At 40.5% G+C, this 16,445-nt stretch overlaps 1 protein-coding gene across 1 annotated transcript in view; it reads right to left on the bottom strand.

Moving 5' to 3' along the window:
* DSCAM (DS cell adhesion molecule) overlaps nt 1-16,445 on the bottom strand; it is a 412,072-nt gene that overhangs the window by 162,069 nt on the left and 233,558 nt on the right. Inside the window, exons 7-9 of the mRNA XM_075034798.1 lie at nt 15,811-16,086; nt 13,019-13,315; nt 11,930-12,205 (exon numbers count right to left, since the gene is read on the bottom strand). Of these exons, the coding sequence (XP_074890899.1) occupies nt 11,930-12,205; nt 13,019-13,315; nt 15,811-16,086 (849 nt within the window). The remainder of the gene's footprint in view (nt 1-11,929; nt 12,206-13,018; nt 13,316-15,810; nt 16,087-16,445) is intronic.

Here is a 16,445-nt window from a genome sequence, read left to right as displayed (position 1 = left end):
ATGAGAACTTTTCAGAATGAGACTGTCAAAAGGTTTTGACATATCCTTACCCCTTGATGAGTGCAAATATCTGCTAAACGCCAAGTGCCCCCCTTACTGTGCTGGCTAGCACATTTCTGCCCAAACCCTTCTCCTAGTCTCAGGCATCATTACTGAAAGATATGCTAAAATTCAGAACAGGGTGGCAAATTGCTTCTGTATTTTCTGCTGAGTGTGTAACAAATTTGAACCAATCTTTTACGGACAAAATGATATCAAAAGTCAGACAACATATTGCTCAAGGATTATTATGTGCATCTCCTCTCTCCATCTCCCTGATGTAGAAAACAGGGAGCAAGATCATTAGGTCACATTGAAGTATTTTTCAGAAAATATTGATTTGCAAGGCTGCATTTACCAACTCTAAAATTTAAATAGCAGCCTGCAAAGCATTTCAGAAATTGGCTAAAATATTTATAGACAGCACATTTTCCCTCTACTCAGGTTTTTAAGATACAGAGGAAACCAACATTTATTTCTGCTTCATAAAATATAATGTATATTGGACCTGTAGCAGCTTGCAGTCCTGACAAGGAGCTTATTTTAAAACCAGTGTGTAATTTAAAATCAGTACTTTAAAAAAGTAAATAGTCTAATGATAACTTTGAAGTATTGAGGAATGTTTTTCAGCTACAGTATTTACCAGTTTGGGCTCATAAAGGCAGTTCCTGGTGACCTAACATAGTAGATAAATTTTCTTCCTGCTAGTTTGAAGAGGGAAACAATCACAAAAATCAGTTACTAAAAACATAGAATAAAGCATACCTGAAGTCAGGCAAATAACTTCTGAAATACAAAAGTTGCCATATCTATCTATCTATCTCTGCAGTAAAAAGTTGACATATATCCTTGACAGATTAAAACATCAAGCTTGATTAACCAGCGTGTGGGTTATTTTTTTGTAAACTAAAGCTGTATCATTGCCAAACAGCACCAAAAAATAAGAGGGATGTATACTACGATAGTGCAGAGAGAGAAGTTACAATAGGACAGATGTAGTTAAAATGTGTTTAAAATACTTAAAGGTGTATTGAAGTATTTTCCTTCCCTATACGTAGCTTTAGTTTGACAATACTTCAGAGCTTGTATTTGATGTTTTTGTGAAATTGTGCTTTTTTTATATATAAGATGTTAAATGTTAACTATATAGAGAGAGGGTTGTATGTGTATGTGTGCTTGTGTACATGGAAGGGATGTTTCTTCCTCTACTCACAACGGGCACAAGAGTGAAAATCTCTGCTTCATGCAATGAAGCTCAGTGTCTTGGGAATGCTTTATTGATGAGTGCTTGAATTAAGTGTCTATTTAAGAAGAGGAGCATGGGCCAGCCTCATTAGTGCTAATGCAGGAAGATTTAAATTATGTTTTTGTGCCCTAGCAAGGTCTTCTGTACCTCTGGGAGATTATTGTAAAGGAGGGCAAGGAGGGCTTCCACGCTGCTCTCCATTAGCAGAGGAACATCCTTAATTTCTTGCCCTCCATTCCATGGGAGTTATGTTGGAAGAAACTGCTGAGACGATTCACTAAAACAGAGTATCCTGCAGATAGCCTGTCTCCTGCAGCAGCCTTGTGAACATGGTGTTTCTCTCCTGTGGCTCTGCATAGTAAAAGGAAAGCCGTCCTCTGCTTTATCATTATAAATGGATCCCTAATGGATTTTCTTGCAACAACACTGTTGCAGAAGCTGTGCCCACAATATAAAATACCTTTGGCAATGAATACTCACAACGCAGGTCCATTGGCTGATGCAGAGTAATAACCACCAAACTACATAGCCTCTTAAGGCAGCCATGTGACCCTAGATTTCATGCTCTGGGTGTGCAAAAGCCAAAACTGTTTTGTCTCTGCACAAACTCTAGCCACGGTCTAGGCATTTGTAAGTTTTCTCAGGCACCGATTTTTTTCTCCTAAATAACCCCATCCCTTGTGGTTGATGGTCTAAGCAATTGCACACAATCGCTGAAGCACTGCATTTTTCTGCTTCTTTTTGTATGTATTGAACTTTATCAGTAAGGCATATTATTCATCGAACTATCTGTTAATGGCATTTACTGATCCGAGCCTCATACCCTGCTCCCTTGTTGTGTCATAACGCATCCTGTCTTGAAAAGAGGGAATACCATTATATTCTTTGGGCCTTTCTAAGTGTATGCATTGGAAAAAAAAAAAAAGAACTAAACTAATCCCTGTTATGCCTCTGTTGTTGCACAAGATTTCCCTCTACCTGTAGGTTCATTAGTTACCAAAATTAACCGGTTCATTAGTTAACAAAATTAACCCTGCATTCAAAAATCTTCAAAATCTTACCACAACAAGCTGTGGTATTTTATCAGGAACTGTTGCTGAGTGTGGCAGAGCAAATGCTGTGGTGTGTATTTCCCAGGCAGCTTACCCGAGAGACTTCGCCTTTCGCCTTAGTCCCCACTCCCCTTTCTGCAGTGCAACACTGGTATCTCACAGGCTCCCTGATGCTGTTCTGGGAGCTCCTCCAAAATAAGAGAGGATGTAAAATGTTAGGTAGAAACCAAGAGTGCTTTTATGTCATGTCTCATCCATCTATCAAACCATCTCCTTTCAGCCTCCATTGTGAGGGGAAAAGTGCATGCCCTTATCATATGGAGCATCCTGCAAACCTAGGATGGTGGGAAGCTCAGTTCCCTGAACAAGGAGATGCATTCGCTATTTATTTTTTAAAACAGAAAACCTTCTTGATTTGAACATGACAGTAGCTGCAAGAGTATATTAACACAAGCTGTTACCTTCATTGTTAAAGTGCTGCCTGGTAAAAAGCCTTCCAGAAGCACTTACCAGTTACTTTTACTATGCTTTGGAACCTGGTCTAGAGCTATTGCCCTTGTTTATTCCCTACATGATCTAAAGTGATCTTTGTCTTCATGTAACACTGTGAAAAGTTGAAACCAAATAAATCACTAGGGCCAAAAATTCTGCATTTAGATCAGAGAGGACTTTAACAAAATGATCTCTGGCTCTGAAAATCATTCCTGTGAGCAGTTTGACTGGTTTCACACTAGTTTCTCTTTCACCTTCATCCCAGGGCTGTACCTAAGCAGCTGATTTTTTATCACCCTTCTGTTTCCACGGGGTTGATACTGTCTCTTTTTTTTTTTTTTTTTTTGCATGCTATGTATGTATTATACACATTGATTTGAAATTAGGCCAGCATACTCCAGACCTGCACTCTCATGTGCAGGCACAGTCTCAACTTTCCATATGTACTTACTATAAGTACGTACACACACACTGCTAATAGCTCACAATAACTTGATACAGTAAAGTGCTTAAAATTTTAAAAGCAATTTTAACAAATATATAAGAAAGTATTTCAAATATAATTGACAAAATACATACAAAAAAGAACAAGAATGTGCCTTCTTCCAAAACCAAAGTAAATAAAGCTTCATTGCAAGAGAGCTAAGAGGGCTAGCTTTTGATAAACCCAAGCATAATATACAGATACTCTTGAACTCCTTAACTGAGGCTCTTATTCAAGTATTAAGGCTCATTTCATAATGTTTACATAATTCGTAAACAAACACATCCATACACCAACTTGAATTGTGTTTGAAAGATGAAAGACTGTACACAAAACCAGTGAGTTTTATTTTAGATTTAAGTGAAAAGTTTTATATTTATACATATTAATTCCTCATCATGAAGACTAGGATAGTAATGAAACAATTTTAATATACCTTTTTTTGGGTGACTATGTTCTGCAGTGTCAGAGGTGAAGTCATTGGGAGTATAGCATATTAGAAGTGGACTGCTACAAAATACGACACTTAACTGCAGTATCCACATGACACTTATGAGCTTTTAAAGAGGGTAAGTCAGCTACTTAAATGTAAGGCTAACCTTGAGTTGGTTTATGTTGAATGGCAAAAAATTTACACGACCCTGTCAAGTCTCACATGCTGAATACCAGACTGTTTTGGTCTTTTCTTCAGGTACTTTTATGGGTTAGATGCTGGGGTTCTCACAGGGGTGATATCACTGTTAAAGTGCACGTTCCCTTAAATCAGACTGCTGCCACTGCCTGCTCCCCGTAACAAGTCCCCATGCCCAATATGTGACCTGAGAATGACTGTTAAGTGAATTTTTTCAGAATCTTTTGCATGCCTGGACATTCTCATCCATTCCCACTGCACGGCCCTTGCATGATTCCTGCATATGACAACTCCAGTCACTTTGAGAGACCTGAATATTTCTTCCAGAAGAAGTTGCAAAAAGCTTGGAGGAATCCAAAAAGATATTGCATGGGAGAGTGAAAGAAGGCAGAAAGTGATATCATGACAAAAGTACCTGAAGGATGTCAAGACCAGAAGTTTTTCTGACTCAAATTATTGGCAAGGTTCAGTCAGTAGGACAGATAAGAAGTTACGTCTTAGATATATAGATGAAACTGAATTCACACTTGCCATAATCCATGCCACAGACTGAAGCATAAACAGATTAGCAGATTGTTTGATGACAGCATGCACCATGGTCCCAAGAACCCTTGAAAGATTTTTTCCCTTGATGTTTTTTTCCCCTTTTGTGCCTGCATATTTTTCACTATCTAAACCAGTCCTCCCTGAACTGAACTGCAATGCAAATCCACCAATAACATATTATATATTTGAAAAAGCTAGATACTTCCCAGGAAAGATGAGGACAATCTATTCAAATTCAAATGTTGCAACATGAAGATATTTAGAAATAACCCCTCTTTGGTTTGCTTGTTTTCTAAAAAGAAACAGGCTGGTACAATTCTTTTACGTGGTTCACAACAGGTGAAGTGCTATCATTTTGTTATAAGGCAATGAGAAGCCTTCGAAATCAATGAGATATATAAGGTCTACAAGATCAGAAACACTCCTTTTGAACACTGCACTTTTTATTTTAATGATGCTGCACCCTTCCCTCTCAGGGGCTTCTTTTTCAATTAATTTGTCGGAGAAGTGTGAATAGCAGCAGGCTGTTTACATGAGAAGTATGTCCCATGAGACTGATGAAAAGAAAATCATCACTTACTACTGATGGCTTTTACTGTAGCTGAGAAAACTATTACTATAAATTACATAATAAAAAAAATTGAGATAATGACTCACTCCTGTTTTTAAAATGCTTTGAGATATACTAAAATGCTGTAGAAGAGATGTTGCTATTATTATTTTACCATCTTGCCACTTGAAGGGTTGTTTTTCAATGGAAATATGAAACTTACAGATGGGGTGGGTAATATAACCTCTTTGTTTGCCAACACTTCTCATTATAAGACTATTTTCATTTGCTTGCAGTTTGACTTTTGTTTGGACAGTATTTTTCCAGGCCAGGTGTCTGCCTCAGGCTGAGTCACTTCAGCTGGAAAGTTTCAGCTACAACTGTTTGGCCATTTCCAAGAATAAGGTGGAAGGGTGGAAAAACAGGGATGCAGTATATTTTGATCCTACCATAAAAGCAAAAAAAAAAAAGGTGTGAGAATCTGAGAAGTCCCACCTGCCCCATGGTTAGCAGCATGGATTTCAAGTTTGGCAGGTGATGGCACTGATGGTAACATTCTTGCTGTCCCTATGAAAAGTCATCACAAGGGTGCACAAATTTTGCAGTCTGAGCAAAACCAAGTAAATAGATAAGACAAACTCCTCATAGTTATCACATCCTGAGAAGACATTTTCCAGTGACTAAAGTCTAAGAGCTCCCAGGGTTCGAGCAGCACCAAACACATCCTAGCACTACCTTCAGTGGCTGAGTCAGTTCCAGCCATGTGGGGCAGGTGCAGTCTCATGAGATGTCAGAAATCAAAGCAGACAGAATTGTCTCTCTAGTGTTTGTACAGCTGCGCGTGCTGGGTCCAGGAAGCATGAAAAAAAGTTATTTCAATGCAGAGAGAAAGAAAGGAGATGTGGGGTCCAAGGGGCCAGAGTGGGGAACCAGCCTGTATTGCTGGGCATGCAGATAGCAGCAGCAAGTAATGGAGCAGAAGCTCAAAGTGGTGAACAGGGTAACAAAAGGGAATTATAAAATTGGATTCAGGGGCAGTGGGGGGAACTCAGAAGTTGGGAACAGGCTTGCAGTGGGATTGCAGAGTTGATGGAGGTTGATAAAGTGGAGTTGGGAAGCTGGGTAGGGATTTGAGACTGGGATGAGGAAGCAGTGGCATGAGGTACACCACTGACAGCGAACAAAGACCCACGTGAAGGGGAGACAGACTGAAATGCAGTGGAGATGGAGAAAGTGAAGACTGGCAGAAAAAGAGGACTGTAACTGGAGGCTGGGAGGAAGGTTGGGAACTCTGAAGGGGAAGACTAGTTTTGAGTCATGAGAACAAGGTATCAAGGAAATGAAGACTGAGGTGGGAAAGACCTGGAGGACAGACTGGTTTTGGAACCCAGAGCAGAAGAGCCAGGACTTGGGCAACGATGAGCTGGAGAAGACTGAGGAGGACAAGTCAAACTTAGGAGGAATGAACACAAACCCCTACATCTTCCACAGAATATTCTTCTCCTTAGGATGTCTGACTTCCATAGTCCTCTGCCATTGGCAGATGTACATGAACTCCACTAGCAAACCACTAGAGCTGGGCCAAATGCAGAGTAAGAAGCTGGTGCTGCTAACAATAATTCTGTTCTTGGCAAGGACCTATGAGGTATCCTTAGTAAGGCTAATCTCCATGACTGACTTCTGAGGATGTTAGTAACTACTATTTCCACTTTGCAGGAGGGGGAGGAAAGGAGGTTCGGTTTACTTTACAAAAAAAGCTAAAAAGAAAATTGCATTTAACACAGGCCAAAGCAAAAAGCATTATTACAATTGCAAAGACAAGTGGTCAACAGGTACGAAATACCAGAAATTAAGTATGTAAGTACAGTTGTAGTCTCCCCGCTTTAGGTATGCATTCCAGGGTGGGTAGTTTTCATGGCTTTTTGTCAGAACTCAGAACTGGCCAATTCATTTGTCTAAATATAAAAAAATAATGCCAAGATGGCTTGATTTCCAAAAAGCTCTATTAGGACTCGGGCACGGCTCCAACAGAGCTATGTCTGCCAAGCAGAAATCTGCGTATTTTCCTGCCAGCTTATCCACTCAGCTCCCAGCAGTCAGCTTATAGGACTGCTAGCTTCCAAGATCCAGATTTTGGGACAGAGACAGGGTACAGGCAAGGGGGGGGGGGGGGGGGGCATGCCACATCTCTGTGGGACAGAGTTATTTGGAGTCTGCAGACCTCTGGGGTAGGTGCCTATGCAGACACGGGCACCAGTTATTCCTAACAAATGAGACGACTGATTTCATGTGGTGTCTCATTGATTCTTCTGATCAGCAATGCAAAGAAGTAGCTGGCCTACTAGGTTAAATAGCACATAAGTGCCCAGCTCCCAAGCTTTTGGCTTCCTGACAGCCTGCCAGGTGGGAGGCTGCACAGCAAGGCTCTGTAAGCCCCACTCTTGGGTTCTCTGGCAGCCAAGATTTCATTCTGAAGTTATTGTGAAGAAACTTTCTGTTCTCCTCTCTGAGATCTTACAGTAATTTCCAAAGAATGTCCTCAAGATTTTGCTTTCATTTGGATGTTTGTAAAACTCAAAATACTCTAAAGAATGGGCAGCCATCTTTATTTGGTTACATGCTCACACTGTTGCATATCTTTATTTGGGCACTGCTTCTAGCAAGTCCTCATTCAAGACAGAACAAGGATGCTTCATGTACTGGAGAGTTTAGAAACTGGGTGGTAAATGTGGCAGGGGGCTGCAGACAGGAAAGGCCAGTTGTATGCATAATACAGATAAATGCTGCCCTGTAGAGCCGAATTCTATATTCACCTTTGCCACAGATCTCTCAGATAATGCTAATTAAATTACTTAAATCTGTCTTTCCTAGGGGGTTGCTAAGCTGAGTGATGTGTCTGATCTGAAGAAGGAAAAAGAACTCTCAGAAGCAACTTCATTTCAGTGGGAGCAGAGCTTTGAACATATAAATGCTATATAACAGCAAGTGCGCTGGAAAAATCAAGCTGTAGGCTTCTGAAATTGAACATACAAAAATTTGTGGCTACTTCTAAGTTCAGTCTGTGCCTCAGTTGCCATTTGCCAAAGTGCTCCTGATCACCCAGGTGGGTTTTGAAAATGAACACATTGTTTCTAAACACTTTGATGCCACAGAGATTATCATCTCAGAAAAGCTCATGAGGAAACTGATAATTATGACTTCAGAACAGAACACGGAGGAAACAAAATACCAAGTAACAGCTCATTAAGTATCATCTATTCTCAATCACCCTTCAGATGACTGGTTTGAGGTCACCCAGGAAACTTGTAGCAGAGATGAGAACAAACCAAAGGACCCATGATGTTGAAGATGGGCAATAATTCTCCTGTTTCTCTGGAGAAGTAAGTATACTGACGGTATGAGAAGCTGAACTATAAATATGTATATTAGAGCACTGATATAAACTCCCCTTACAATGTCATATTTCAGAGTACTTTTAACCTCCAGTATGCAAGCTGGGCCATATTTTGTATTTATTGGAATCAAACATAAGTGCATGAAAACTCATCACATTAACTTTGGAATCTATAAAACGAAAAGGCAACACAACCATTAATAATTGTCCTGGTTTGAGCTGGGATAGAGTTAATTTTCTTTCTAGTAGCTGGTATAGTGTTATGTCTTGGATTCAGTATGAGAAGAATGTTGATAACACACTGATGCTTTCAGTTGTTGCTAAGTAGTGTTTATACTAGAGTCAAGGATTTTTCAGCTTCTCATGCCCAGCCAGCAAGAAGGATGGAGGGGCACAAGAAGGTGGGAGTGGACACAGCCAGGACAGCTGACCCAAACTGGCCAAAGGGGTATTCCATATCATGCCCAGTATATAAGATGGGGGCAGTTGACCTGGGGGGGATCGCTGCTCAGGAACTAACTGGGTATTGGTTGGTGAGTGGTAAGCAATTTCATTGTGCGTCACTTGTTTTGTATATTCCAATCCTATTATTATTATTGTCATTTTATTATTATTATTATCAATATTAGTTTCTTCCTTTCCATTCTATTAAACTGTTCTTATCTCAGCCCACGAGTTTTACCTTTTTCTTTCCGATTCTCTCCCCCATTCCACTGGGGGGTTGAAGTGAGCGAGCAGCTGTGTGGTGGTTAGTTGCTGGCTGGGGTTAAACCACGACATAATATTTTAAAGCAACAGGCCACTTTTGACTCTTCACTAATATGTTAGATAAAATCATTATGTAGTTACAGAAGAAAACAATACATAGCCATCTACAAAACCACTGTGGCAATGCTGACCTCCAGCTACAATAGCAGAACCTTGAGAATTGTTCAGGTCTGACATACAAAGCTCACCTTTGACATTTTGGGCTTAGCCTATGAGGACAGGCTATTAACCTTTTCTTAAATAACAGGGTCTTTCTTGTCAATGCCAGGGCACGATGAAGTAGCTAGGGCACTTTGCAGCCAACTTTGGCAACTCCAGATCAATAGATATGAGCCATGCTGACATGTTTGCTTTGCACGTGCCATGGATCGCTTTTCACGCTGCAACTTGCACTGCTCTGGTGCATCTGCCTGCAGGGGCATCTGCAGGATGAGGCTGTATCATAGGTGCAGTGGCAGCTCAGCCCACTGGCGCTCTTCAAATGTGCCACATGTTTATGTGAATTATTCAAGGTATATTCAGTCACTGAGATTTCTGAGCAGCCAATGGCCCTGGCAGCTAAATATCCAGAAGTACAACAGAATACCTTCAAGGAAGTCAAATCATTGACAAAAGCTACAGTTCAATCAAAATTGACAGAGCTGGCAATCTGCTTTCTGGGGGAGGAATTGTCAAGTTTGAAATTGTAACCTAATAGAAGAAAAAACAGTATTGCACCTGTGGTACCAACTAGCATTCTCAGTGACTACTGATGTTTTGATCTAAATGCCTGAGTTGTAAGGATAGACTTTTTTTTTTTTTTTGGTCTGACTACATTCGTTTTGATACTTATTTGAAGAGCAGTATCTTTTAAGAGGCAGCATTCCCCACCAGATTCACCATGATGAACATATAATGCAGCAGCAACACAATTACTAATTTGGTATTCAGTTCCTAAACTGCATCAACAGATCTGCTATATTATTGTAATATCAAGCAAGGTACCACATACATGAAAAGAAATGGTGACATTAGCTTTTTATCCCACAGCATGTGATCAGTGCCCCTGATGGTCTCAGATGTGTGAGATGTCATGCCTTTCAGAGTCCGAATTGCTAGTAGCTTATAGCTAGTCCCCTAACCTCTTGAAATAGTTAGTAATTACATCATTTGAGACTGAAAACAAGAAAGGGCTAAACAAACAGAACAGAAATAAGTTAAAAGATCAGATGTCTGTAACAAAGTCATTTTACCTTACTGTTCTCTATATCTTACCTGAGAACAGATACAGGAATCAACCTTCCTTCCTTCCTCTCCTCTGACCCCCAAAAAGCCCAGGAAAAGTTTCTAAGAACTACAGGAACAATGAAATTATACCTCAATTCTTCCTACAGGTTCACATGAAGTGCACTATTTAGTGGCCCCATTGCTCAAAACTAGGTGCTACTGCAATCAGGTTTTCTGTCTTTTGTGTCCTTGTGAATAGGTCTGAACATTGCCAATATCAGAGTAGTCAGGATACAATGCTAAAAAAGTCCTATTCTCATCTGTTGCTGAAGTCTTTCAGGGCCATCTGAACATCCTTGCTTGGGACTATTTGAATAGATTTTAAGCATCCTATTAGAATTTCAAGTCACATTTATTTACAGTGCTTCTGTTCAAAGAATCAAGAACACTCAGAAAAGCACATTTAATAAGAGATGTGCTGGTTTTGGCCAAGATAGAGTTAGTTTTCTCCCTAGTAGCTAGTATGAGGCTATATTTTGAATTTGTGCTGAAAACAGTGTTGATAACACAGGGATGTTTTCGTTACTGCTGAGCAGTACTTACACAGAATCAAGGCCTTTTCTGCTTCTCACCTCACCCCACCAGCGAGGAGGCTGGGGGGGCACAAGGAGTTGGGAGGGAACCCAGCTGGGACAGCTGACCCGAACCCACCCAAGGGATATTCCAGACCATAGGATGTCACGCTCAGCATATAAAGCTGGAGGAAGAAGAAGGAAGGGAGGGACGTTTGTCTTCCCAAGTAATTGTTACATGTGATAGAGCCCTGCTTTCCTGGAGATGGCTGAACACCTGCCTGCCCATGGGAAGTGGTGAATGAATTCCTTGTTTTCTTTGCTTTGCTTGCATGCACAGCTTTTGCTTTACTTATTAAACTGTCTTTATCTCAACCCAAAAGTTTTCTCACTTTTACCCTTCTGATTCTCTCCCCCATCCCGACGCAGTGGGGAGTGATCGAGGGGCTGTGTGGTGCTTAGTTGTTGGCTGGGGTTAAACCACGACAAAGGGAAGCAAGGTTAATGCTTTTAGCTCCTGTTTCTGCTTACTGGCAGAAACTCATTAAGATTCTCATCTTATTTTTCAAAAGCTGGAAAGTTACTGTCTAATGAAAATGTGAACTTTGTCATCCAGCAGAGAAACAGTCAGCAGTGAAACTTAGGTGACAAACCATTAATCTACTGACTTAGTTGTTGTAGTGAAAACTGCTCATAGAAAACTTGCTTCTGCAAGGCTTCCACTTAAAAAACAATACTTGCTAGTTGAACAAAGGTGGGTAAAATTCAAGAGAGAACAAGACACAGTGACTGATTAGCATCTATGTCATCATTAAAATAAACAAAAATCTGGATTAACCTCTTAAAGTGCTCATTATCTAACTGCCAGGACAATCCTATGTGTGCAATTCTGCGTGTCTATAAATGACACAGCCATTAGCTTGGCTCTAGTTTTCCGAGTTAACCTCACCTTTTACTGTCACGTGTACGCTCTGGCTGGTGGACAGCTGGGGTTGAACAAGGACATTGCACGTATATTCCCCCTCATCTACTTCCTTCTGCACATCTGAAAGCTTCAGTGTCCCGTTGTTCTCAAACGCCACTTGGCGATGGTTAAATGGTAGCAGGTTAGAGTTCTTGTACCACTTGATGGAGTAATACGGGTAGCCGATCACACGACAGTGGATGTAGGTGTCCCGTCCAGCTATTGCTGTGATGTTCTTCATTGGTCGAATGCTTGCTGGCCCTAGAAGGGTAAAAAGACACTCTTGAAAACAATTTAAAGGCACATTTGCTTGAGGAAACATGCATATAATTTTTCTGAATATACAAACGTTAAAGACATTTACTGATGCAGCTTGCACAACACTTCTTAGCATTTGACAGTTTTTCCTTTAAGAGCTACTTAAGCAGTTTCCCTAATCTTTATATGCTCTAGTTTTTCCTCACCCTGCAGCATACATACTAATTATGTGGGGGTATATGTTTGCATTATCCAACACTTGCCTGATAAAATCTTTGCTGCATTACAAATTAAAAGGCTGAGGATGATTTAATTAATGTGAAATACCAAAACTGATATAAAGCTAGAATCCTGTTACACATGAGAATGCTGACAAAGTTAGCGCTTTTTTTGACATATATAAAGTATAATACCGTGAGGATGGGTATTATGCCATGTAGAGTTAGAAATGCAAGCTAAAGTACTATATACATGAATAATTACAATGAATGTTGGACAAGTAAAAGAGGAAAGGAAAAGAAAAACCCCCATGCACAGCAGGACTAAAATAAAGAAACCGTGAACTAATAGAGATGAGTATAGGAAAAATAGACTGTAGAACACAAGCCAAAGGGTTCTTCCAACATTTAACCATACCATACACTTTCTAGATGGGGCTGGAGAGGCAGGGTGAGAAAAGAGAGTGGGGAAGAAAAGGAGAGGAAAAACAGTAAGTTGGTTTTGGCATTCCAAGACTCATTTCATCACATGCAACAATCTTCTTCTCCACTACAATGAGTTATGTGTGTTTTTTTGAGGAGCTGATTTGACAAGCACCTCTTACGTTTATTCGAGCCTGGTACAGGACGACTCCAGCAGAGTTGTTGGCAGTACAGCGATAAACTCCACCATCTCGGACCTGAGTGTTAGAGATATTCAGGTAACTGACCACATTGCCTTCAGAGGTGATAATCTGGCTGATACGATGACTGCCGTCCTTCACAATGGGATCTTCGTCCAGTGTCCAAGTGATCGTAGGCAGAGGAGTCCCCTTCACATTGCACATAAGGGAGACTGGCTCTCCTGGACTCACCACTTTCTCACTGAAGGCAGAAATAATTTTGGGAGTTCCATCTGCCAAGGGAAAGAAAAGCAGAATAGTATTTACATGGTGTAAAGCTTGTTCCCTCTATCCTGAAGGCTATCACATGAGCCAAGATGTTTTTTAGAAGCAATGCAAACAACTGTGTTCCAGGATGTAACTCAAATTATTGAGAGAGGGAAACAAATTTGGCAGTAGAGTACTTAAATGATCCTTTGATTACTGCAGGTTTCTTTTTCATCTTCTGAGAAACTTGGTACTGACTCTGCTGAAGGAAAAGCACAGACCAGGGCTCTGCACAGCAATATGAACTGCCAGGTTCTTGCAGAAAAGTGTTAAAGCCATACACAGTTCATCACAAAAGACATACAGCAAAACCTCAACAAATTTGGAATTTTTCTTCTCCTGGTAGATTTCAGCTCCTTGGAAAGCTAAGGAGGAATCCTGTTGGCAAGAGCCAGGCATAACTTGCATAACCTAATTTCACACAGTTGTGCCAATGCAGTTCATTCCTGACCCACAACACCCCATTTAGAAAAGTATTAAATTAAGCTTTTCTGAGTACAGATTGCCAGTACCAGCAGTGATGACCATTTCTTTCTGTGGTCATTTTGTGCTACAGATAAATATTCCTCTGAAATGAGAGCATTCAAATGCTTTCTCTCATGATCTGTGTCACAATTTACTCAGCCTCTACTAGGCAAGTGAATAAATAGAATGGATGGAGACAGAAACTTTGAGATTCTAAGTAGGGAGCAGGATTAAATAACCACCTATCCAGAGAGTTCAGCGGGGTACTATTTAGGAGTGCCGACATTCTGCTATTAGTTAGGAAGTTCTTTCTGAGATCATGCAATGCATGTTTGTTCTCCTTTGAAAATCACACTTTCAAAGCTGCATCTGGAAGGAATTTCAGTGTAATTGGGAGCAAAAGGCCACACACCAAGAGCAGTATGCAAAACACAGGAAGCAATCCAGTCCAAAGTTCGGACAACAGTGCTGCAGGCTACTGTCTGCTTTTAAAGAGCTAAGTGGCAAGTAAGGTAAGTAACTTCAGTGTTCCCGCAGTATTACTGCCTGCAAGAAACAGAAGGAAAAAGGCACCTCATTACCTAGAGAGGGGCCAAAGACACTTGAAAACTCACCTTGTACATGAAGCCATTTAAAGATAATTCCTTTCATTTTTACACAGGACAGAGGATGTCAGGACATGACTGACAAGTCTCATGGTCTGTGTGATGCACTGTTTGTGCACATTATGTACTGCTGCTTCATATACACTCTGCTATGTATTACCTATATGTTTGGGAGGCTTGAACCATGATTACTCACCTGGAAATCACAATTCTTACATTGTGATTTCAGTGCAATGTCATGCAGGAAAGTGAGGGAACTGGCATGATGTGTGCAAGACTTCCCACAAAACAGAATTAAAAACGGAGCTGCAAAATTCCCTTGCTTGCCACATAGTAAAAACCATAAGGCATTGCCACTCTGAGACTGCTGAAAGACCTTAGCATCCCTGGAAGAGCATTTGATTTTATTTGATTTCATAATTTTCTCCACTGCTCCCCTCTCCCTTTCATTTCTGTTCCATTGGTTAGGTGAGAGAGTTCTAATTTATTTATTTATTTTCATCTCTGACTCTTCCTTTCCTTTGCTGCATTAGATACTGTCACTCCTCAGAAAACAAAACAACAGCAACAAAAAAAAAAGCTTTTTATCCTGAAAGAAAGCTGACACAGGACCAATAAATCTGTGAGTGTGCACACTATGTACCTCTGCCACCCCTCCTCCTCTTGTTTTTTTTTTTTAATTCAAGTGAAAGGCTTTTTTTGGAGATGAAAGCAGACATTATTTTCCCAGTGAGACCTGAGTGTCTTTGAAATCTTTCCTGCTGTTGCTCTCTGATAACCTGCACTCTCTCGACATCATGATAGATTATCTATATGCTCTTTAGGCTTTCTTAGTCACGGCAGATGGTTGCCGAGGTAACTCGATCCAGGCAGGTAATCTCTTCTTTTTCTATAAAGACTCTAAAAATAGCATCCATGACATGACTGCACTACAGCCTCATTAGTGATCTGGCTCTGTACAAATTCATAACTTTCCTCACTTGATTATCATGCAGGACTTTGTGTCAGTTAAGATGATATCTAAGCCTTCAGCCAATACACCCAACCAGAAAAACCATGCCCAGAAGATTTTTGGAGTTGAGTGGAGACCTATTCTCTTGTGTCCTGCTGAAAAGCTAATGTAAATAACCAGCAGCACCACCATCAACTGCCACCAAAAAAAAAAAATCACCTGACTGGAAGGATTGCTTGGGAGGGATTTTTGTTTTAAAATCAATTTTTTCATTCTATTAGTTTTTTCTCAGAATGGGGCACAATAAACTCCACTCACAGTTCATGAGTACCCTCTTCTGTTTTTTAGGGTCCACAAACCCTCACTATACAACGATGGCACCAAAGAGGACATATATATTATTATGGAGACCAGAATCGCTAAACAGGTAGTGACTGACCTTCTAGTACCACCTGAACATAGTCTTGAGCAGACATCTTGTCCTTGCGCACAAAGCACTGGTAAGCTCCACCATCACTCTTGGCCATTCCATCCATAATAAGGTTCTCCCGATTGACACCAGTGATCCGGACGTTGTTACCAGGGTTGATGATTTCACCATTACGATACCAAGAGAGCTCCTGGTCCTCAGTTCCTGTCACACTGCAGGACAAGGACACTTGACTACCAACACTGCTTTTTACTTTCCGTGGGCTGATCGTGGCTTTTAGTGGTTCTGAAGATTTAAATCAAAATAAGGGAGAGGGAAAGGGAAATAGAAAACATTAAATATACATGTCCAGTTATGTGCAAGTAACGAATTAACTCTCAATTAAGGAGAACAACAAAAATCACAGCCATACCCTTCTGAAAAAAACCCCAAACAAACAATAGATGACTGTAGTTGCTCTAAACAAGCATTTTTGGCACCAATATCCATGACACAAAGCATAGATCTATAGAAATAACCTATTCAACACATGATATAATCCCATGCCTAAATGAAGAGTAGGAGCAGATTGACTGAGTAACACCATTGCTGCTGAGGGCCTAACAATGGCACTACACATGTTTTGGGAGGGTAGGACGTTACTT

This window comes from Buteo buteo, chromosome 8 (genome assembly GCF_964188355.1).
Source record: "Buteo buteo chromosome 8, bButBut1.hap1.1, whole genome shotgun sequence".
NCBI lineage: Eukaryota > Metazoa > Chordata > Aves > Accipitriformes > Accipitridae > Buteo > Buteo buteo.
Note: the sequence above shows the minus strand (reverse complement) of the source record. Positions and strands in the feature narration are given on the sequence as shown.